We start from the raw sequence: 24765 nt of genomic DNA, 5'->3' as shown, positions 1-24765 counted from the left end.
ACCAAGGATCTCGGCGTAAAATCAACGAGGCAAATGGATGAATTCGCCTGTGTCATTTATCCGGCCACGTGGCGGTTGGAAGGGGCGAGCAGCTCGCAATCGAAAGCTTGCGAGTTCAAGTTCTGGTTCGGGTTTGACTCGTCATCATCATCATCGTTAACTTCTTCACCATCTCGATTTAAAGTTTTCGTGACTGCAGGGATTCTGTCGGGGAGAAGACCTGGTCTTCACCTGAGGACGGCTGCTTGCGTTGTGGCCGAAACGTCGTGAGAATTATTTTATTGTTTTATTTTTATTATTTTATTATTTTCCTTCTACGTGACTTTACTGAAAGAACCAAGAAGATTCTTCACCATCATCATCATCGTCGTCATATCCATTGTGACTGCACAGTGGAGCCGTAGGGCTGACTCGCACACATGAAATCACAATCAAGTTGTCAGTTCGAATCCTGAAGAGGGGTCGGCTAAGTCCCATCGTCCCGCTTGGGTCAATAAAATTGGTACCGACTTTCGGGGGAAGTCAACTGTGGTTGTCATGTGGATAGACTCCCCCCCCCCCCCACGCCCCGACAGAGGAATGTGCAATTTCCACCACCAACTCTTTTCTGTCAGCAGATGAGCACTCCCTCGATGCTTAGTTGAGCAGGAAATTAAGAAATCATCGTGATTTTGACTTTCATTATCACATGTTAAAAATATATATATTAGTCTTAGCCTATTAGCTTTTCAGACCCATATTTCTAAGCAGCATTTGTTTAAGCAAGCAAACTCTCAAATGGTTTCGACCGTCTGGCTCTCATCAGCAGTCAGGCTTTCTTGCTTAAACAAATGCAGCTTGAAAAATATTCGGTTGGAAAGCCAACAGGCTGATAGATTCAACTGTTTGGTTATATCTGGAGACACCCTAATATTATCTGAGTTCTGCAAATATTTGCTGTTACCTATATTGCTCATGGCAACAATTGACATGGCATTTGCTGCCTTTTCAACATTCTGTTTGTTGCTGATAACCAAATCAATTGGCACAGTGACAACTTGATTTTATTGGTTCTATCAGGTGGTGGAGGGATATACTGCAGTAAAAACACGTTCCTTCGGAGTGGGCAGGTAAGAACTTGGTTGGACAGCGCATTCGTGCGATCTGTGTCACGTGGCGCAAGCTGCGTGGGGCGGCGCGTCACGTGGTGCTGAGCCCGCCCTAAGCGCTCTATGAAATACAAATCGAGGGTGTGGCTATGCACGATCGACAGACAAATAATCCCTGGTGGGCAATGTGGAACTGTTGTTCCTTACCTGTAAAAATGCCATTATACTTACACAAAGATCTAACCCAGAAGAAAAGAATAATAATGAATCGACGTTTGTTTTTGCTTGAGCGCACTTCACCATGCTCGTCATTGCGGCTTGGGGAAGGGGACGCTTCAGATATTCACTCGGCAAATACTGATTAGCCATGGACGGGAATCCAACTCGGGTGGCCAGGTCCACGAGAATCAGCACGCTGTCATCACTGCGCTACCACTCCGCCGAACTATTACCGGTGATGTTAAGCTACGGAATCCTTAAACACAATGACCTGCTCTTGGGATTGATGTCGTACGGCTCATAAATGTTTATGTCGCAATGTTCACGGTCGAAGGAAAGCCTTGGTAATCATGCCCTGCGGAGATTAGCAGGAATTTCAATCTCATTTTTTGAAAAATATATGACCGGGTCAATTATATAACGGCGAAACGACCGGTGCTGTCACGTGGCTCAGAGACACGGGCACTAAGGCAGAGAGAAGAAAGAAGGGCACTTGAAAGGGCAGAGATGAATATCTTGACGGGAAAGGAGGTATAATGACAAAGTTAAAGTCTTAACAGGGTTTACTTTATATTAATGGATTAAAGCGCTAATGTGTTTTTCGCGTCTCTCTGTTGTTTTGCAGGGAGGTGAAAGCAGACCAGGGGTTCTTTGAAAGATTCGGCAGCATTTTGGATCAGTACAGGAACCCAGATTTGTTGGCAAGTTTTCACCTTTTTTTCTCCAGTGTGTGTCCGTGCCCTCGTGCGCTTACGTGCGAGGTAGCAACCCTCTATTACAGCGGCCTAGCATGAGAGCACAGGCCCTGGTGCAAAGGGCTTCGGATCGGTGGCCCCCCCTAATACAGTTTTGCCCCTCCTCTTCTTAGCATGCTTGATGATGACCAGACAATACTAACTCGTCTGAATGATAGACACAGACTGAGGAAATTTACACGAGACAATGGCACGGTGAGGAAGACCGAACACATTGATTGACTGCATATAAGCGCGTTTATTAAAATATTTACTGACTTTACCGATTGGCTGACCCGACAAAAAAATGTGTGAGGGGAATTGCGTTCCCCTCGCACCAACGTTGAGCAGCTGAGAGCGTTTGACTGCTTAAGCCGACGCGACTACGGGAATTGCTGCATGGAATTTGCGGGCTAAGACTCGGCTGAAACTCCACAGGTTGTCGTCGGCTAGACTTAAGACCTAAGAGTATGAATCCTTGCAGTCACGAAAGCTTCAAATCTAGACTTAATACTGTGGCTAAATATAACAAAACGCCGATCGCATTGGAACGGACGGGCAGGATCAGAGGTGGCGTGCCTACACAGAGAGAGGGGTGAATTGGCTTCCAGATCCAGGTAGTGCCGGTCCCACCACCACCACCTCCTCCTCGTTGTGCTATGCCTTAATAGGTGCTAATAGATTGGATAAGAGCAACTTAGGGGTTTGTGAAGCCATCTGTGTGGAATTTTGAGAGATTTCTAGTACACATGCATTTTATTTAGGTACAGCATTCGGGTTTCCTCCCACATGCAGAAGATGAGTTGAAATTAATTGGCCGAGAATGTCACTGCAGGGGTTTCAGGAAAGTGCCATGCGATTGTCATTACCAATTTTTAGTTAGTGTGGTCATGGCCAGCAGTTTTCTCTCATTTTTGGCAAGCAATTAAATATATGTATTTTTTTCATGGAAGCTTGTTTAACAGGAAAAGTAGAAGTAAATAAACACGCCATCATTGCTTAGAAATCTCATCTAGCAAGTACATAACATAGCCCCGGTCACAACGAATTAAAATACAGCAGAGGTACAATTAAAAACGATACACAAAAACATAGAAAACCCTTTTGATTATGTTTTTAATATGGAACACCTTCCCAACAATTGAATAAGATCATTTTCGCGTCAACGGCAGTTTCGAGTAAAAACTTTCTTCGGCTGGCGAACTTTCCGGAAACGATCCAGAGAGCTGCGAGCGTGCACTCACCCGCGTGCTCGTCGTAAAACCCAAACGTCCCTTCGTTCCGATTTGCCGGAATGCATTCAACTTTAACCCGGAAGAAGTTGGACGTTGGACCTGTAGTTGATGGCTGCCTGTAAAGGTACGACCGGAAAGAATACCTTAATCGAGACCCACGCATCGCATCCTACTCGTGGAACCATGAACAGGCCGATGCGCGCATCACCGTCACAAACTGAAAATGAAAGACACGAGCCGCAGTGGCGCGATTGTGGCCACGCAACCCAAACTTTGGACCCATTTAGTAAACCGCCATAGTCGGCGCTCCTTCAGCGGAGGAGGAATAGCAAAACTACACGAGTACCCTCTCCTCAATTTCCATCTTCGTGGCCCGCAGACTTCGACACTGGCATTTGGCTCCCGAACATGCTGCTGCTGAACCCATGTATGTGGAGTGTCAACGATTCAGAGACAGAGTTTCTAGGAGGCACTTTCTTTATTAACAACTTTCACGGTCTCGTCCGCACACTCTAACACTAGCGGAGATGTTTAGCGACGACGGTGACGAGACGATAGCAATGACGAGACGAGCTCGCTCCCAGATCCAGCAGCCTCGAGCCCCCCGCTCTCCGCTCCTTTTATGCTCCCAGCGCGGCCTGGCTCCGCCCGGACCGCGCCTCCCTTCTCGAACCCACCAGCAGGTTCCAGGGGCCTCCAGATGGGGTCCTCCGTGACCCTTGCCCCAGTTCCTCCGCTCTGCCAACACACACCGTGCTCACGCTCACCGGCGTGCGCACTGTCTGTCCACTGCAGTTGCCGCTGCTGTCCACCAGCCAGCGCTATTACACTACATCTGTATGTATGTCGGACTTCGATAGAACCATACGTAGCCAACTGTGCTTCTGGAAGGTGCGGGATAGACATTCACAGCACCTCAGAGTGTGTCTGAGTACTCTACCAGCCCCAACCACAGAAGCGTACGAGCAGGAATTTATGCAACTCTAAAAATCGTGTTTGTTTTCCTTTTCCTCAGGAATGCACAGTAAGTGCTCCACTGCTGGAAGAAGCTCCCGTTCAGGGCAAATTGATGGAGAACGTTAAGCTTTCCAAGCGTGAGGTGCGAGTGACTCGTACATACGTACGCACATACATACAACACATACAAAGACCAAGACTACCCGTATCGACTTAACAGCCTGTTGGGGCAAGTGCTGTTAGCGAGCACCTATGAAGCCCGGCACGGCACACGAGGGGCGTGGGTGGGTAGGAACACACCCGGCTGCATTTGTCTCCCCCGGTGCTGAGGTTTATACTTCACACCGAGCTGAGTGGACCTAGGGGAGGTCCAGGACTGGTTCAGATAATCGTCACTTGGTGTTGGCCGTGACAGGGAATCCAACTAGGGCCACTGGGTTTGTAGCACAGGGTGCTAACCGCTACGCTACCAGGCCCCAGCTACACAGCTACACACAGTACGTAGCCAAATGTGCAAATCGGAGATGCAGGGGAAGGACAACAAACTAAACGCAAAAGCAGTTCCAAAGAAATTAGTTTTCAATTTAGATTTAAAAGTGCATAGCTGCACAAGATAGATACCGAAGATCATAGACACAGACCAGCGCTCACATACGTACGCAACACACAAGCTCACAATCACACACACCGGCACCCGCACAGATACATACAGTCACTTAAATAGACAAACACTTACAGGTACTCACACGGACACACACACAGGCATTCAGATAGACACACAGAAAGGCACTGACATAGACACGCATAGGCATTCACACGTAGACATAGACACACACAACCTCACAGACACGCAAGCTCACACAGACAAACACAAGTACACACAGACACACACAATCTCAATCAGACCCAAGCTCACACAGACCCAAGCTCACACACGGACAAACACACAAGCTCACACAGAGCCAAGCTCACACTACGGACAGACACAAGCTCACAAAGACACAAGCTCCCACACAGGCACACACAAGCTCACACAGACACAAGCTCACACACGGACACACACAATCTCAATCAGACCCAAGCCCACACACAGACACACACAATCTCAATCAGACTCAAGCTCACACACGGACACACACAAGCTCACACAGACACAAGCTCACACAGACACACGCCCCACGCGTCCCGTCCTGCGTGCAGCTGGACAACCTGTACGAGGAGGCCCTTTACACCATCATGCACCGGAGCGGCGAGACCACGGAGGACTACGTCAACGAGGACTACGAGCTCTACGGATACCTCAAGCGGGTCAGCGATGGGTTGGGCTCACGTGCGGGGGTCGCAGTTAAATCATCGCGCCAGACATCTCTCTCACGCATCGCCAACCGCTCACCGGGGGGACACGGGGCGGGGGAAACGTTTCCCGCTTTAGTCCTGCACCTTCGATTAGCGCGGTTGGCTACGTACGGCGCGAAAGAAGTTCAGCGGACATACGCGCTGTGGCCGTCGGCAGTCTCTCTGGCTCAAACTCCCTCGATCCTGTGCGGTCTTGGGGCCTCTTCTTCATGTCACTGTATCAGAATCGTTATTTATATTGCAGGAGGAATTCGATGGCCTATAATAAAGCTCTTTTTCACAGATGTCCAGTAGGGGCAGGTCAGAAAGTTACAACAACAACCGATACAAAAACACGATAGAAGTGCAAAGTGTAGGAAGGTAAGCAAATCATTTTTTAAAAATCTTTTTACCAAGTAAAGCCCACCGAGCTATTAGCTTATTTTTTAGTAGCGAACTGCCCGCGAATGATAGCTCAACGAAGCGGCTTACCACGTGGAAATTGACAGCAGCCAAATCATCTAAACGCGCGTTTCTCAATGTAACCCTCTGCTGAGGTCCCCTTGTCGTGGCCAGCAGACGTCGACATTGACATTTTGGCTCCCGAACGAACCCCTTTCGCCATCGTGCGCAAGAATAGAACAGAACTGTACACGGCCTCACCCCCCGCTCCGTTGAGTTGTCGAGCGGCAGTGTGTGTTTTTTTTCTCACCGCTGCTTGGCCCCTTTCCCAAATTTGAACTTCCTTCCAGAAACATCCGTCGTCGAGATTTTCTTATTTTGAGACATCGTGACAAATCCATATATTCCACCCGTTTTCGATTGTTCCGACCAGACTTCTCGCCTCCCGAACCTGCTCGAGGACCCACGTCTCTGGACTTTCTACTCGTTAAACAACAATGATGAATAATAATAATAATGACGTGTAGTTTTGTACAGCGTTCATGCAAATTGCATCTCGCAATCGCCGAGGAGCCACAGACAAGCCGGAAAGGCAGCAGCCAGGCGGTGTGAGTCGGTGCCAACAATTGCCCAAGCTCTGCACTCCTCTAGATATTCAGATGTTTTCAGGAAATTCATGAGTCCTTATCCATGTTGGTGGAAACCGGAGCGACCCTTTGGGCGGCCCACACATGAGCAGTCACCTCAGTCCAGAGGTCGCAACCGGGTACCCGATACCCGTACCCTACCCGATACCCAGCTACCCGTACCCGGCCGGGTACGGGTACCCATTTGCGACCCTGGTGCGGCAGGGTACGGGTACGGGTAGGCCGTGAGTCACTGGTGAGTAGCCGTTTGTCACTCATTTCGGGTAGGGTACGGGTACGGGTAGCGTACGGGTACCCGTACCCGGCCGGGTACGGGTACAGGTACCCATTTGCGACCCTGGTGCGGCCGCGTACGGGTACGGGTAAGGAATCAAAACCCGTTTGCGACCTCTGCCTCAGTCGTTTCTGTCACCGCAAGAGGCCCCTTGCAGTGACGTCAGTGACTTGAAAGCGGGGTTAAAATTAGAAGCACGGTGTTGCCAGGTCAAAAATCGTTCCCCTCTCGAACCCAATTAGGGTGGCTAAGATGCTTTGCTTCGTATAAGATGAACTCGGGGGGGCCTTATCAACCCATGGGGCGTGTGTTCCTCACCCTTGCACTAGCATCTCACTATTACTCATTACCAATAGCATTGTACGTGAGCCTAACAACACTGTTTACTGAGCAAGCAACTCTTCGCAATCCCACCGTGATTTGAATCTGGACGCGATTCTGTGTTGTTTGTGCCGTCTCGTCTGCGATGTCTGGCTAGCTCATACCGTCGGTCTCGTCTCTCTCATTCGTACGGTCTGTGCCTGTCTGTTGTGTGTCCTGTCTCATCTGTTCTGCACGACAGCGAACGCTGTCTTGTGTCGCATTTAAATGTTTGCGTCCCTGGTTTCCGTCTGTCTCATTTGTGCTGTCTCATATCTGCCTGATCGCCGATCTAAAAGGACAACCTTCGTCGCATACATTTTGTACAAATCAAATTGATTTAGTTTTACAATTCCTACGTAATGAAATGAAAGGAAATCCATTTGAATGAATTAATTTGTGAATAATCAGATGTGTGCTATTTATAACCACAATCGTACATAGTCACACCATTTATAAGGAGGCTCAGAATGGTTCGGGAATAGAGGACAGTAAGTCCTCACTCAACGCGGTAGATGCGTTTCTGAAAAGTGCTGCGTTAAGCGATAAAGACGTGAAGCAAAAACAGTTTTCCCATAAATAATGCAATGATTAAGTTTGCCGAGATACGATGTACTACTGCTACGCGCACACAGATGGCGGGGCAAATCACTGAAACTGCTCAGCCGCGCAGCTCAAGAAAGTAGTTCGGTGTCGACCGCTCAGAAAGCGCGTCGTAACGGGGTGCGCGTTCCCGCGTTGTGACGGTGAGCGCGTTCCCGCGTTGTGCGAAAAGTATTCTCGAATGGAAGAATCGCGTTACAACGAGAAAGCGTCGTAGTACGAACGCCGACGCACATTAAGCGAGGACGGACTTACCGTCGTTTGAACTCTCGCTCGCGTTTGACCGCTCAGGCTCCCCGCGGTCGCGCCGGCTGTACGTCGTTCGGCACGGTGTCCGACGTTTCACTTCCGCGCGCCGAGAGCTTGTTCGGGAACCAAGCACAATTCCGATACAAGCTCCGGGGCGTGTTTACGGAGCGAAACAACCGGTTCGCGGCACGACCCGAAAAACCACGTCGGAGGGGTTTGAACTCGCGCTGCTTGAGATGCAGTTTGTCGGCGGTTCAGTCGGTCTTGTTTATAAATAAAGGTTAAATAAGAAATAAAGGTTAAATAAAAAATAAAGGTTAAATAAAAAAATAAACCCCGTCAGGCGTTGTGCAGCATTTGTAGGGCACCACCGCCATAGATCAAAGGTTTAGGTGTGTTCTCGAATTTCACCATTTTTGCTTAATTTGGATTTTAAATAGTCAAAATCTAAATCTTTGAAGTATGAAAACCGTTCAGTAAGAGTGTTAACCCTTAGAATCACATGTGATGTCCTCACTCATTACTTCATATGGAGCCCTTTCATTTCGAAATCTGTTTGTATTGTTTATCGTAGATAGTGTGGCAATTTTTTCGTTGTTTTTGCATAGTGGATATATTTATTTGCCTATCCATTAATTTATCGTAACGATCTATTTTAAATGTATGCTCGTGTCACTTGCCTTTTGTAACAGGTGTTCAACCTGAGCCAAATGGATCATGAAGCCCTGATGGAGAAAGTCAAAGAAGCCAAAGTAAGGAAGCATTGCCCTTGCGATAACACGCGTGCACTTCCACCTCTCCCCATAGCTGTGGCTACCATTCACGAGCCACCTACCCCCCCCCCCACTCTTACCAATTGATCCACCAATCACCACGCATAGTCAGCGAAGGGCCTTTGCGCCTAAACGTGTGACGTCATGCGACGGCATTCACAAAAAACTGCTCTTGCTGCCGTACTGCCGGTACCGGTGTCTCGAGCGATTTGGTTGATCGACGGATCGCGGGCGTGACCACACGGGGGTTCTTTCGAGGGTCGCGGTCCACCTTCGAACGTCAACCGCCCCAACTGAGGTGCGCAACTATGCTGCAGTTTGCGCGTCAAGACGGGCAACGTGTCCAACGTTGTCAGTCCTTACCGTCGATTTGTAAAACGTTCAGTGAGAAACCTAAGCCCTGGTTTCGATTTAAAGTTTTCGTGACTGCAGGGATTCTTTCGGTTAAGTCAAGTAGAAGGGAAATATTCAAATAATAAAAATAAAACAATTAAATTCTCACGACGTTTCGATTGCAACACAAGCAATCATCATCAGGTGTGAAAACCACAGCAAGATTTTTTTTTTTAAAGTGACCACTTTTAATTATTTTTATTATTTTATTATTTCCCTTCTACGTGACTTTACCGAAAGAAGCAAGAATATAATCCCTGGTTGTTGATAGAGGTGCTTGAGTAAGTCCCAGCGTGGATGACCGTGGACGTTTCTGTAGATGGTCACGCCTAGATCTTCTCCTCCTTTCACGTGGCCGGGAATGGATCGGCGATGTCGAATGAGTGGAGGCTGGCGAGCGAGCCCAGCGGGCGGCCGCATGAAGTAGCCTGGCGGATGTCTGAGACGCTGCCAGTGAATTATCAAAGCGGGGCAGTGTTGTTGCTGAGTTCTAGATTTGAAGCTTTCGTGACTGCAAGGATTCATATTCTTAGGTTTTTTTCGGTAAGTCACGTAGGTAAAACATTAAAATTAATAAAAGTAAAATAAAATAAAATAAAAAAATCACGACGTTTCGGAGGCAACACAAGCTTCCGTCTTCAGGTGGAACCGTCACAGCCACGACAGCTGTATCAAGCAAATGAATGTTGCTGAGTGGTCAACGGGGTGTGGGGGGGAGGTTGCAGGACCAGTTAAGATTTCACTCTGCGCTGTTGTTAGCTATGGCCGAGAATCAAATCAAGCGTCAGCTCGCAGTGGCTATTGAGTCGTGTGCCTAAGCACTACGTCGCCCCTTTCACCCCAACCATTGTGTCCCCCTGTTGTAAGTCATGATGATCTGATGATGATGATGATGATCGTGATGGTGTTGCCTAGCGATTCTTGTGAAGTGACTCGTGTTGTTTTGTCAAGCCGCCCGTGCAAGTGCTCAAGGTCACCGTGGTGGAGGCTAAAGGATTGATGTCCAAAGACCCCGATGGTGAGTTGACCGTCAGCCCGTCGCATGCTCACGCTGCGGTTTCGCGCCGGTTACAAATCGGATGCGGGCAGTGCCGGGCCGATCAAAGCATGTCCCCAGAGATGTATTGCGAGAGATGAGAAACGTAGACAACGTAGAGATGACAGAGAGCTAAATCAATTGGCCCTTTATGCTAATCGGCTCGCTACATTATTGGGATCTGAATTTGAACTGATGTTTCATGTGCTCCTACTTTTTCAGGTGGCTTCCCTTTGAAGCTGCTTAGGGGCCGTCCATAAATGACGTCACGCGATTTTGGACGATTTTTGACTCCCCCCCCCCCCTTCGTCACACGGCGTCACAAAGAGTCAGACCCCCCCTCAAATAAGACGTCACAATCCTTTGCCCCCCCCCCCCCCGAAAAAAATAAAACATGCTTCAAATCGCTTTAAACTATTGTCATTGTAGTGCGTATTTAATGTGATGCTGCACTCTGATGTTGTCGGAGAAAACATTTATTAAAAAGTCTATTGAATTAAGTAGAACGTGTTGTCTATATTTATTTAAAGTTGCGCATTTTGATGGGACGTCACATTTCTCACCCACACCCCCCCTCGTCACACATCGTCACAAATTTCTGACCCCCCCCCCCTAGTTGCGTGACGTCATTTATGGACTGCCCCTTAGGAGCCCTGAGCTTGTGATTTGCTTTACTTGTGCACAACACTGCCAGTGGTGGCGATCCCAGGAGCAAGCCTTGACCCATGACATCTACAAAGACAAAGATCCCCCGTATAGCTGTAACAGACTGTAGTAGCAAGTGCTGTAAGCGAGCACCTATGAAGGCCGGCACAGCACACGAGGGGGGTGGATGGCCAACACCACGCCCAGCCGCCTTTGTCTCCCCAGTGGCGATGTTTATACATCGCACCAGGTACTCATTTGAGGCTGAGTCGACCTAGGGGATGCCCAGGACCGATACAGAAATTCATCACTGGTGTTGGCTGTGAGCGGGAATCGAACTCTGCGACAACCCCCCCTTCCAACTCCACCGCCCCCTCTCTCCGCCCAGGATTCAGCGACCCGTACTGCATGCTTGGCATCATGCCGGGCAGCAAGGATTCGCCGCGCGAGGTGGCCGAGGAGAAGAAGGAGAGGAAGTTCAGCCTGCGCCGGCGCTCCGACAAGCGCACGCCCAGCATCAAGGAGGTGCTGCCCGCCAAGTTCATCCAGGCCACGGAGGTCAAGCCGCACACGCTCGACCCGCAGTGGAAGGAGTCATTCAGCCTGTAAGCGCCACTCGCTTCTGTCCGGGGCGGCACGGGGGGAGTAGGGGGGGGGGCGACGCTAAACTCTCGCGACGGGGGAGCGAGCGACCTCGCCCAGACGCCCGTTTATCTCTCACGGGGTGACGTCACAGAACCTGGTGGTTGCGGTGGCAGCTGGATATAAGCACAGGTGTGATGTATGCCGTTGGGCGGGGGCGGGGGAAGCGAACGGAAACTTCTGATAGAAGGCTACTAGGACAGGAGCAAGCACGGCTAGCATTGCTTCGACTGTCGTTGCGTGCCAGCAGGGGTTTCAAACCCGAGTCGGGTTACGGAGCTGCGCGATTTGATGAGGTGGTCACAAGGCGTGGTCACACGGCCGGTTGTGCCGCGGAGTTTTTCATCTTAGACGTCTGCAGGGCCGAGTGCTTCCGGCCGCTCCTGCTGCAGCAGATCTTTTTTTTTCCATCTTTCAAATGAAGTCATATTGAATCCCAGTAAACACGCAGCGTTACACGCGGCTCATTACGCTGATAGTGCATTGTCTTTGTGTTGTACGCCTTTTGGCGTCCTCTGGTCTAACACCGTTTAGAGACTAGGCTCGAAAGAAAGCTGTTTCTGGTGTGGACCAAATCCGTTTCAAAGACAATGCATACATTATCAGAGTACGTGTTTTGTTTGCATTCTGACCACAAGTATTGTGGTTAATGCAGACATGATTCCTTGTAAAAGGTTTCAGTTTGGTGTTTTAGCATCTTAACACAGCTGTTTTGTTGCCAGACAAAAGGGGAAAACCTCTTCTCAGATTTAAATAATGTGGAGGCTTATTCACTGCTAAACTTCATCACGGTTACCTTTGGCCATTTTTTTTAATTAACTGGCAGAATCATATTGGGAACTGTTCACGGCTATGGCGGGCTGTGTGAAGGTGCAGATGCGAATGTGCGTGTGTTTTTGTTGGCTCGGCATTAAAGATGTTTACAACGACGTAGGTTGCTTTTAGCGGTCGCGCTGCAGAGCTCTTTGATGTGCAATCAGCAACACCAGCGGCCAGTTTGCTAATGAATCCAGCGAGAGAGAGAGGGGGGGAGAGCGGCCGCCTCAATTGACTTCCTGAAGAAGCTCTAAGCACTTGAAGCGGAACGTCGGACATCGTGCCGTACAACACGTGGCGCAACGTGCAAAGGACACGTGGGAGGTTTTAATTTTCCTCCACTTTGTTTCAAGCAACAAACAAAAGCAAAGGTAATAGCTCTCAGCCCTCGTGCATGATGCACATTAACATCATGCTAATCTCTCACATTAACATAGCCACTTCCGTGCCTAAGTCGAGGAGGCCGCTGTCCTCCTATCTTACAGTTACATGATAATTTCTCACATTAACGTCACCAGCCCCGGCCACTTCTTTATAACCTTACAAAACAGTCTGCCGTAGCAGCAGACCATGCTTTCCCACCTGATGACGGACGCTTGTGTTGCGCCCGAAACGTCGTGATTTATTTAATTTTACACCTACGTGACTTTACCGAAAGAACCAAAGAGTATGGATTCCTGCAGTCACGAAAGCTTCAAATCAAGATAAAAAAAAAACGTCAGCAGTTCCAGAAGAACTGCCTTGTTGGTCCTCTTGTTGATGGTCATCATCAGGATGTATTTGAGTAAATGTAACCGACTGGCAGGCAGCAGTGATGCAGTGATGGAAAACTCGATCAGTTTCATCCTCAGTAGGTCTCGTCAGTACAGCGGTCACCAATGCTCATTGCTGCAAAGTGTGCTTTTGCGAACCATGTAAGTGCAGAAGCAGACTTTGCAACAGTGAGAATTGGTGATTATACTGTGCTGATGAGTCCTAACAATGATGAAACTGGCCTACAGTTGTTTATCTTGGCATTATCGCTGCCTTTAAGTCGGTGACATTTACTCAAATTAATTCTGATGGCGACCGAAGACAACTGGACCACAATGCACTTCTTCTGGAACTGCTGATTGATTATTTTTCTTTGCAATTTGCACAAAGGCTGAGTGCTATTCACTGCGGTTTTGTGAAACTTATGGTTTTCCGGCCTGTGGTTAGTATTCTGTTACGATTGGTTTTTCCTCATCATGTACAGATTAGATATATATGCTCGTGTTGCCGATCATAAATACAAAGATCCCCCATATAGCCTTAACAGACTGTTGGGGAAAGTGCGAGCACCTATGAAGGCCAGAACGGTACACGAGGGGATGAGTGGCCAAGCACCACGCCTGACCACCTTTGTCTCTCCAGTGGAAATTATTTTACACACCACACCAGGTACTCGTTCGAGGCTGAGTCGACCTAGGGGAGGCCCAGGGACCGGTTCAGATAATCGTCACCGGTGTTGGTGGCCGTGAGCGGGAATCCAACTCGGGTCGCTTTGGTTCGTAGCGCAGCGTAGCGCTAAACGCTGCACTGCCACTCCCCTGCGCCACACATGCACACACACACACATGCACACGCACACGTGCACACGCACACATGCACACGCACACATGCACACACACACGCGCACACACATGCACACAAAAAAAAGATTCCCTGTATAGCCTTAACAGACTGTTGGGGCAAGTGCTGTTAGCGAGCACCTATGAAGGCCGGAACGGTACACGAGGGGGTGGGTGGCCAGCACCTTTGTCTCCCCAGTGGCGATGTTTACACACCGCACCAGGTACTCATTTAAGACTGAGTCGACCTAGGGGAGGCCCAGGACCGGTTCAGATAATCGTCACTGGTGTTAGCCGTGAGTGGGAATCGAACCCGGGTCACCAGGTTCATAGCGCAGCGCGCTAACCACTACACTACCACTCCCCACATGCACACACACACACACACACGCACACACACACGCGCACGCGTCTGCCCACGTGCGACTGCCATCCTGCCGCACCAGAGCTGCGCTCCGGCGCGCGTGAAGTTTTTGCCGAGTCTACGGCGAGGCGTGTGAAACACCGCGGCGTGTGATAAACGCGCCTTGAGTGGATTCCCAAGCGCCCACGAGGGGATGTGGGCGTGAAGACTTTCACGAAATTATCTCCAGACTTCGGGCGGCGGGTGGGGAATAAAAGAATAAAAATAACGGAGAGAACATTGTGGAGTCGAACGGGCGAGCGCACATTCCGCGTGACCTGCCGAGTGGTGTGCCTGGGTATCACGGCAGCTCGTGCGTGTTCTTTCTCCCCACCGGCAGCTGCGATGAAATTAAATCTCTCCTGGCTAAACAAGTTGGTTCTCATGGCACGCTCGAATGCTACGCTAACCGCACATTTGCACGCCGTTTGGGTAGGTTTATTCAAAATGCAATTCCTTGCATAGCTCTCAGATGTGTTTTTGTTCGGATTGCACCGCGGTGTTGGCACGACGTACGAGGTTTTTTCTCCACATCCTGGCAGCTTTCGCCCTTGAGATGTTGGCCCAAGCATGGCATGTAGGTACCCCCGAGGGTGGCGACTGCTAACATTAATTACCTCGAAGCGTTTCTTCTCTAGATCACAAATATGTATGATAGCAAGGTTGCTGTGATAGCTTTTATGAAGAAAAAAAAAGTTGTTATAGGACAGCACACCTTCTTGTTATATGGGGTAAAGGTGCAGCCCTGCAATTGCTTACTCACGCGACTGCCGGCAGAAGGGCATTCACTCGAGGCAGCTCTAAAGCGCCCCTGTCGACGGTATTGGCTTACTCTTCTACCCTGGCCAAACATCTTTGAAGAGGTGGGAGTGCCCACACTTTAACTCCACGACACGTGACCTGCCAATGGACTATGGGCGGGGTACCCATTCGTGCTGTTGGGTGAACAGAGGCGGTGATGTTAAAGGGTTTTTGGGTTAGATCGCTTAAATATATAAACGTGTCGTTAAACCCGCCACGAAAACAGAACGTGGCCAATTCGTCACGAGTACAGCAACACCGGTGTGTTGGAGAGCCAAGCCACAACATTTACAATCTGAGCACAACGTTTCGCCAGTAATTACAACTCGCTGCATCAGGCGGCAGCCAGATATGTTTATATATTTACGCGTTATGGATGATATTGGTCGCGAAAGCCTACCGCGTGTTAAACAAACTTCAACTGCTTAGCCGACAGATCGAGCTGGCTACCTCGGCATTGTTAGTCGTGTGACAACCATGACATTCACGTGGGCAGGCCTTTCCTCCATGGTGTGTCACTCGCACAATGCGTTGTCTTCAGTAACGGGTGCGACTTCAAAAACTGCACATACAAAAAAAACACAATTGGCCTTTTAATATTCGCATGTGTGGACATTTCCTTTTCAGAGACATTGACGATATTCAAACAGATACGCTTCACCTCGACATATGGTAAGTCCTCCTTTAATAAACAACATTTAGAATGTAATCCTCATTGTGCTATCAGTGAGTGTCACGTCACGAGCAGTGCGTCCCTCTGTGTAAGAGAACGGCGCCGGGGTAAGCGGATACCACAGAGCTACCGCTGAGTTCCCTTCAAGTGACCTCTGGTTTCACACAGTAGAGGGCGGCACCTTCTCAACCGCTTTGCATACGAGGGCAAGGTTCGTCGCTTGACAAGTCAAATTGATGCTTGATTTTCTTGTTTTAAATCGCACACAGAGGTGTACGGTTATACCTTCTGCTGACCTGTTCCTGGCTCCCGTCGTTTTACCGCCGATTATTTTCAGGCCCTCATTTTCTCGTCTTCTGTCTCGTCTCTCCTCTGCCTCTCCGCTGCGTCTCTTTCCTGCCTTAGTCGACATCTGATTTCTTACTCTTAGTTTTTTCGGTAAAGTCACGTAGGTAAAAAATGAAATTAAAATTAATAAAAGTAATATAATTTTATTTCTATTATTACTTTTATTAATTTTAATTTCATTTTTCACCTACGTGACTTTACCGAAAAAACTAAGAGTATGAATCCTTGCAGTCACGAAAGCTTCAAATCTAAAATCTGATTTCTTCTCTCAACCGATCGGTCTGTGTCGGACACGTGGCGGCCCTTTGTGTCCTGGCTGTGTTTCTACGTGTTTACTTTGTTTGGACAAAAGAAATTGCATCGCAGAAAGATTCTGATTGTGAATCGGACTGCTTTCAAGGCGGACTCCGTTAAGAGCGTTTTAAAATGGGGCACGCTTTTCTCCGGAATTTTTTTGAGCCGTGCAATGCTGCATCTTCAGTAACGAATGTGATAAAAAGAAAAACCGTTGAAAGAATAATATTAATACGGAAAATAATTGTAATAATAGAAATGTAATGACCACTTTATTTTGGTGATTTTTGAAAAGTTTTTTGGTTTGGCCATGTTTGTTTGTTGTAGTACAGAGTTAGACTGATGGCCTGAATCCAAGTTGTCTTGTGGTTGTTGTTGTTTGACTTGCATCCCACTGGGATTTTTGCACACAGTGTTGGTGTACGGTACTTTTTCTGCAATATTTTGCTGTCTTTTCTTGGATTTTCTGTTTGCACATAGTCACTTTAAGATGTTTTCTTGTTCATGTTTTTGTTTTGTTTGTTTGTTGCGGTTGCACCCGATTCAAGAGCCGAATGGCTCACAGGGCTACACCTAATAAATGAAACTTTAAAACTTGAAACTTGAGTGACCCCCCCACCCCCGGATTGAGTTGGCGGCGTTGGGTCGAGGTTGTTTCACCGCGTGTGCCCAAACCCGGACAGGGACCACGACGATGACGTCTCGGTGGTGGAGGCGTGCAGCAAGCTCAACGAGGTGCACAGCCTCAAGGGGATGGGCAGGTGAGACGCACGCCGGCGCACGCGCACCAGCGACACACGCCTGTGTACGTACAGCGTGTACGTTCTCTTTCGCCCAACCAAACTTTATAGTTTTATATTCTTAGGTTTTTTCGGTAAAGTCACGTAGGTAAAAAATGAAAATTAATAGAAATAAAATAAAAATCACGACGTTTCGGAGGCAACACAAGCTTACGTCTTCAGGTGGAACCGTCACAGCACGATAGCTGTATCAAGTGAGAGAAATTCCAAGAAAACAGTCCTTGTATATATACTGGTTGAGGGTGGGAGGAGCCAAGGTAGGCCCTGAATATTATTTTTGTGAGGTTTGGTGCGGCTGAAGCACGCTGTTAGGAATACCTACGTGACTTTACCGAAAAAACCTAAGAATATGAATCCTTGCAGTCACGAAAGCTTCAAATCTAGAATTTATAGTTTTACTCGGCCTTTAGGGAGCAGCGGCGCAGCGGTTAGCGCACGCTGTGCCATGAACCGGGTGACCTGAGTTCGAGGGGAAACAAAGTGGAGCCAACTACAAGCACGACGGGCTTGCTTTGTGACTTCAAATCCGCGCTTACAAAATCGCCAAGGCGCCTTTTCGTTTCAGATGAGTGTATTTTTTGGCATTCTCCGCGGTTGTAATCTCCGGTAGAATATGGGGACTGGGGAACACAGTGGTCAGATGTTGTGCCTGTTTCTTGACCTGCAAACTCCGGTGATGCCCTCGCTCGGTGAGACGTCTTGTACTCTTCAAACGCAGCGAACGGCAGGAGCTGCGGATAACTTGGCACATTGACGGTTTCTTCTGCCCAAGCTACAGATTAAGAATGGGACGTCAATATTTCCAATTCGTCGAAATTAGCGTTTCCATCTTCCTTGACTGGCAAACCACCATGTAGTAGAATCTGATATTTAGTCGAAAGATCCAATGTGGTTTTTTTTGTATATCGGTATTTTGATTGTGATTATATTTGTCTGACGCGTCTGTGCCTTCTGGCTGCTTGATCTTATTAGGCCTCTGAAGGGAGCAAGTGGTGCAGCGGTTAGCACACTGCGCCGTGAACCTGGTGACGTCAGTTTGATTTCCAGTCACGGCTAACATCAGTGGCTCTCCCGCCACTCCCCCCCCCCCCCGACTTTCCCCTGCACCAACCTCACTGACCAGATGGATTAAATATGGTCAAAAAACGTCCCACTACCGCTGCCGAATGAGTCCCGCATTGAGCATTGGATTGACAAAGGGCGGTAAATTGTTATTTATATATTACATGTACCACCTATTCTAATAAGTCTGACCAGCCGTGGAAGAGTAGGCCAAAAAATATGCTTGAGAGGGGCTCCCTGTTATAGCTGCCTCGACTGGCGTCACTTCCAACCAGCTGTGGCACAAGTCAGAAATTGCAGGGGCTGCACCTTTACCTCGGTTTGTTGTTGTTGTTGTTGCACAACAAGCGGCGTCCTTGCCGTCTTATAAAATCAAGCTCTCTCTGCTCTATTGATATTTTCGTTTTCGATGATTTCAACGGCAAATTGACGCCCGGGCAGACTTGTTACGCGGGGTATAGCGCGCAGCTCAAAACAGCGGCGCTAATGAAAACCCCATTGATTGCGGCACCTCCGCCTAATGAAGGGGGGTTTGGCGTGAAATCGGTTGAGCACACGGCCGGCCGGCGCGCCCACCGCCGCTGTTCCGCTTGCAAATCGCGGTGTTTTTAGGTTTGGGCATCAAGGTCGTCGCGCGTCGCAACGGGCCATCGGCTCTCCCACCAGCATTGCCCTTTGCTTTGATTGTGAATAACCCAACCAATAAAATAGAGATCGATTGTAATTTATATGAATACATTAACCCCCGCTCCCCCCTCTGGTCTTCGCGCGTGATTGGCTCACAAGTCATGACGTTCACATCTGTCCCTCTATTTTATACCGAAAACAGGAGGAGGATTTCTCCACAACTCTGGCTGTCGCCTGATGAGGCTGGTTGTAATTGCTGGCGAAACGTCGGACTCGAATTGTAAACGTTGTGGGTTTACACCGCAGCACACCGGTGTGTGCTGAACTAGTAACGAATTGGCACGTTTTGTTGACGTGACAAACCTTACTAAATGGCCGTGTCGGGTGGTGGCGGGTTTAACGACACATTTATATATTTACGCGACCTAACCCAAAGGAAACCTCTATTATGGATAACATTTCACTTTTATTTTCCGCTCGGCGACAGCCGTACGAGAGTGCGTGTTTTGATTCCGCGGCGCATCATAGGCGGGCGTGCGGCCGGCCGGGCGGGCGCTTTTCTCAGGCTCCTGCCGCTATTGTTGCTGCCAGACGGGACAGGAAGGGGCGAGATCGGGCGTCTCTCTCCCCACGCGCCGCCGTTTTGCTGTTCTTTGGGGAGCGTTCACGCAGCGCAAACGCGGCCGCGGCGAGTGGCATCGGAATTGCGTGACCCCAAGTGGCATCTCTCCGTTGCTGCTCCTCGCTTCACCGATCCCGGGGAGGGGAAACTTATCTGTTTTCGCTCGATCTGTTATCAACGTTTATATATATATTTTTTTCAGAAAGCTGGATTGCGTCCCGTCCGTGCGGTATCCTGGAGCCCAAACTTTACTGCATGTGCCGAGTTAATCTTGGCCGTCACATATTTTTCCATCCCCAATCCCGCGCCAATAAAACGTGGAAAGCAGCCGAACGTGCCTCCGTACGGGATCGGTTTTTACACCCCACTCCGCCGTTATTGCTCGCCAACGCCCAGATGTGGAGCTTCTGATGAGCAGCCCTCTTTACTTTCGCGCGACGCGACCTTGCTATGTAGCGTGGAGCGGGCGGTTTTATGACTCCGCCATTACGCCCGCGTAAAGATTTCAAGTGGCCCCACCTGCCTGTTGTGACCACAGATGACCCAGTGTGCACCTTATGTACGATGAACACTCAAGCGCCGGCCACTTGGTGGTACCAGCTAGTTGTGTCGTAAGGGGTTGAAACTCACATTTGTCATATTGGATTTTCAGATATTTATGGAACGTTTCAGATTTTTTTTTTAAATCAGGATAATTTTTTTATTACGGACTACGCTGTCGTGTTTTCATGCTCACAAAAGTAGCATCACACGATGCTACGGGACACCACTGTTCAGTGAATAGGCAGAGATGTGACGCAGTATGTGATGTAATTACCCGTGACGTCATACGGTCGGATTTTTAAAAAAAATTCTCGGATGTAAAAATATACAAATGAGTGCTGCCAGTCTCAACCCACCGATAGATGAAGCCCTCGCCACTCCATATTGGTCATGAGTTTATTTTTTGTATCCATACTTCACCATGCTGGTCAGTGCAGGATGATGGAGGGAGGGGAGTTTGGTAAGGCCGGCTAACAAAGGCTCATCGTGTCCCACTGCTCCACCCCTGCCGTCGAGCAATACAGGGAAGCTCTTTGCGCACGTTGTCTGCCTGCGAGTGTTTTCCACTGCAACATACCTCACCCGCCGGCCCCCACCGTCCCTGCGCACTGTCTCTTGCTCCCGTTCAGCTATTTCAAACAGATCGTCAAGTCCGCCCGCACGACCAACGCGTCCGGCTCGGCGGAGGAGCACGTCGACGACTTCCTGGGATGCCTCGACATCCCACTGAATGTGAGCCCCCACCGAGTCGGCTCCCATCGCTCACGACGAGACCGCCACCGCGACCTTCCCCGCCTCCCCAAGTAACAACCCGCGCTTGATTTCAACGCGCGGACGGCTCGGCACGCTGTTCCGGGAACGATCTCGGCACGCCACGTACATCTCGCCTTAACGTGTCTCAAGCCTGCTGTTCTCTCTAAAGCTCCCTCTGGGTGGGGGGCGCGGCGGGCACGGGCGAGAAATTGCACGGTTGCACCTTGCACAACTTTAGCGTTTTACCGCACTGTGCGCGCTCGCTCTCTGATCGCCGGCCCTTATGCTGCCGTGCCAGGATCTGCCGTCCACGGGGGTGGACAAGTGGTGTAAGCTGGAGCCCAGGACCAGCTCGTCCAAGGTGCAGGGCTGGTGCCACCTTCTGCTCAACCTCACCTCGTCGCAGGCAAGACATGCCGCCGAGCCACCCGCATGCCCGTCGGCAGGCGGGCTGCAGAGCAGCGCGTGACGCGGATGTCGCGACGCGTGCGTGCGCGGGCTCGCTGCGAGCGATGGGACGCCAGGCGGCTTGGGTTGACTGTGGGCGGAGAGAGATGGAGCCGGAGGGGATAGGATGTAGCGCGGCTCTGTTTTAACACAAACGACGTGGTTTTCAAGCGTCGTGCATCAACTCTCAACTAAGTGGCAGTGTTTATACGTTTTTAATATAAAAAATGGGCTATAAGTATTAATATTGAAAAAAAAAACGTGTAAATACTAATGCAAACTTGTCACTGTTAAAATTAATTCCATGAGCTCCGACACCCCGTGTCAACAGGGATTTTTTAATTGGGGGCTCCTCTCCCAGCCCGACCGTGCTCACACGTCCCTGCGTTGCTGCGTCTGCATGCTGTCAAGTGTGCCGCGTGCGTGTGTGTGTGTGCGTGTGTGCGTGCGTGTGTGTGTGTGTGTGTGCGTGTGTGCGTGCGTGCGTGTGTGTGTGCGTGCGTGTGTGTTTGCGTGTGTGCGTGCGCGTGAATATGCGCGCGTGTGCGTGCGTGTGCGTGTGCCTGCTCACTTGTAGAGGGACACGCTGCTCAGCAAAAAGGTCTCCAACGTGACGGTGTACGAGATGCTGATGGAACACTTCATCGCGTACCAGCACAACATGCAGGCACGTGCACAGTCATCCGCACTGCACGCACCGCACAAACCACACGCACTGCATGCACCGCATGCACCACACGCACAAACCACACGCACCGCACAAACCACACGCACCGCACAAACCACACGCACCGCACAAACTGCAGACACCGCATGCACCGCACAACAGCCTGTCTGCATGTTGTTTTTCTTTCAGTGATGAATTCCTAAAAAAAAACACACATTGTTCGACACAATTAACTATTCTTATCACCATCGAATATTGAAACATATGTCGTCGCAATGTGAACTGCCATCTCCCCATGTTTCCCTGATTAAAAAACCTGACGGATTATCGCCAGTTAATTACCCATAACCGCAATAAAAACATCACAGGCTAGATAAGACACTCGTCCGTCGTGCTGTAGCAACTCCATGTGGCTTGTCTTCCAAACGTCCGGTCAGTCTTTGTTCACAATTATGTAAATTATTGATTGACCTCCTTTTGTGCAGGTGAGGTGGTCCCAATTTATTTTTTCTTCCAGGTTTTGCCGCTTTCAAAGATCTTTTCTCAACTGCCTCATTAGCGTCCGCAGACAAATGGCGGGATGGAGCTTTGCTCTGACCTCAAATAATGGAATGTCAAGCTCGTTAGCCCTTTGGCAAGCGGCCTCAATTCCTGAAATACTGTAAATTGGCCACCGAGGCCTAGTGCAGGACAAAGAAACATATTAAATAATCTCTTTCAAACACTTTAATTAGCTTTTTTTTGCGTTTGATATTCTGCCTTTTTTCCCTCACCGAGGCCTTGAACGACAAATATGATATAATTAATATTGTAAAAAATATGACATTAATATTACCGTGGAATGAAATCATCTTCATTGGAGCCTCTAATTTCCCATTCAGCAAGCTTTTGTGATAAGTGCTCATAGCAATAAGATGAGTAATCAATATATTAAAAGCCACGTGTGGCAGTGTAGCATAGTCATCAGGAAAGTTCCTTCTGGAATAAGTAGCTCATTTGCAAGTCTCTGGGAATTCAACCCCAGGTCCTCATATTAAATGCACAGTGCATTGCCAGCGTGTGTGAAGCATCTGCTTGAGAGGGGCGTCAGGGACTGCTATGATGTCTTTCTCAACAGTTGGCCATCATGTGAACATTATAATACAAATGTGGAGCCCTTTGTCGATCCACTGCTGAATGAAGGCCTTCCCGTGCCGGCTCGATCGTGGGGGCCGTTTGGCCATGCTGCCCAACGTTTGTTCGTGCTAATCGCACCTGCGATGAGCACAGTTGCCTATGTACGGTGCGAAAGAAGTTGAGCATATGGTTGGTGACGGGGGGGGTGGGTGGGTGGGTGGGGGGTGGGTGGTTGCAGGACTATTTCAGATATCGCTCGTCATTGATGTTAGCCCGCGACCAGGTCGCAGGTTTCAGAGTGCAGTGCACCGACCGCTGCGCCACTGCTCCCTTCTGTCTACCCGTCGACGAGTGTCAGCGGCGTAACCCGGGCGGCAGGAGCCCTGGTGTGTGGAATTAATGGGGGGCTCCGGTCCAATGTTCTCCCAATTTTCAACCCAGTACCTGGGGCCATCCCTCGTTTCTTTTGCAATGCAGACAGTGGGTGGGAGGTGGGCTCTCAACTCATTAAATAAAGGACACCCGATGAAATGAACAAGATAAACGAAATATCACTTTTAAAATATACAATCACGGTGTAAACGCGTACAGAGACGTGTTCATTTAAACTCTAAAGCATGTCGGGTTTCATTAATTTGTTTTAATTGAATCTAAAACAGTGCTGGGATTGTGCCATTGTTAATTATTTGTGTCACTGGGAAATGAAGGATTTGAAATTAGCCAAGGTACAGCGTCAAAAATGGCATTTAAAATAATTTAGCAATTTTGGCGGAGGAGCGGCGGAGCAGCGGTTAGCGCCGGTGCGCCATGAGTCTCGGCGACCTGGCTTCGATTCACAACCATAGCAAACGTCGGCTTTGAGTGATGTTTCAAACGATCCTGGTACTCCCACCTTTGGCTAACCCCGTACTGACCGGCTTGGCGGTGTTAATGGACGTGTCATTTGAAACACACCGCACGTTCCCCCCCCCCCCCCCCCGACGAGATAAGTGCACGCAGAAGCAGCACCGCCGTGTACCGCTTGTTCAGCGAAATAAACCGGATTTTTCTCGCACTTATGAATTGCGATTAAAAAAAAGCTGTGAAAAATCCGTGTTTACTTGCAAATTAATGCAGCACGGTATCAAAATGATAAAATGTCCCTACTCGGATATGCATATAAATATTTGCTCAGATGGCCGGGAAACAGATTGGAATATGAAAATGAATCAACGACTAACGTTTGGGATGTATATGCTTGGTTCTTTCGGTAAAGTCACGGAAATAGAAAACAAAAAACCCTTAAAAGCAGCTACATTTGGAGGCTTGCCCCTCTTTTCTCTCCGCCTGATGAAGACCGCTTGTGTTGCGATCGAAAGGTCGTGGGTTTTTAAATATTTTTTTATCATTATTTTTTTTCTATTTACGTAACTTTACCGAAAGAACTAAGAATATGAATTCCTGCAGTCACGAAAGTTTTAGGTCAAAGTTTTGGATGTAGTTAAACGAAAATGTGTTTTTTTTTAAATGCTACTGCACGCTGCGTTGACAGTGGTGCGTTAAGCATCATAACCACAAAAAACGCTCAATCCCTTCGTCAATAATAACACTGTGTGGCCTTTAAAGGGGA

General features: G+C 49.0%; 1 protein-coding gene across 4 annotated transcripts in view; it reads left to right on the top strand.

Moving 5' to 3' along the window:
- Nucleotides 1–24765, top strand: part of BAIAP3 (BAI1 associated protein 3) — an 81662-nt gene that overhangs the window by 22091 nt on the left and 34806 nt on the right. For all 4 annotated transcript variants that reach the window (XM_061548865.1, XM_061548866.1, XM_061548864.1 and 1 more), the window contains exons 3-13: nt 1933–2008; nt 4292–4375; nt 5434–5541; nt 8796–8855; nt 10221–10287; nt 11339–11555; nt 15832–15876; nt 17203–17280; nt 20803–20905; nt 21225–21332; nt 21951–22040. In XM_061548865.1, the coding sequence (XP_061404849.1) occupies nt 1933–2008; nt 4292–4375; nt 5434–5541; nt 8796–8855; nt 10221–10287; nt 11339–11555; nt 15832–15876; nt 17203–17280; nt 20803–20905; nt 21225–21332; nt 21951–22040 (1036 nt within the window). The remainder of the gene's footprint in view (nt 1–1932; nt 2009–4291; nt 4376–5433; nt 5542–8795; nt 8856–10220; nt 10288–11338; nt 11556–15831; nt 15877–17202; nt 17281–20802; nt 20906–21224; nt 21333–21950; nt 22041–24765) is intronic.

Source organism: Lethenteron reissneri, chromosome 10 (genome assembly GCF_015708825.2).
Source record: "Lethenteron reissneri isolate LAM-NWPU_2019-01 chromosome 10, ASM1570882v1, whole genome shotgun sequence".
Taxonomy (NCBI): domain Eukaryota; kingdom Metazoa; phylum Chordata; class Hyperoartia; order Petromyzontiformes; family Petromyzontidae; genus Lethenteron; species Lethenteron reissneri.
This window is presented reverse-complemented; position numbering and strand designations above follow the sequence as displayed.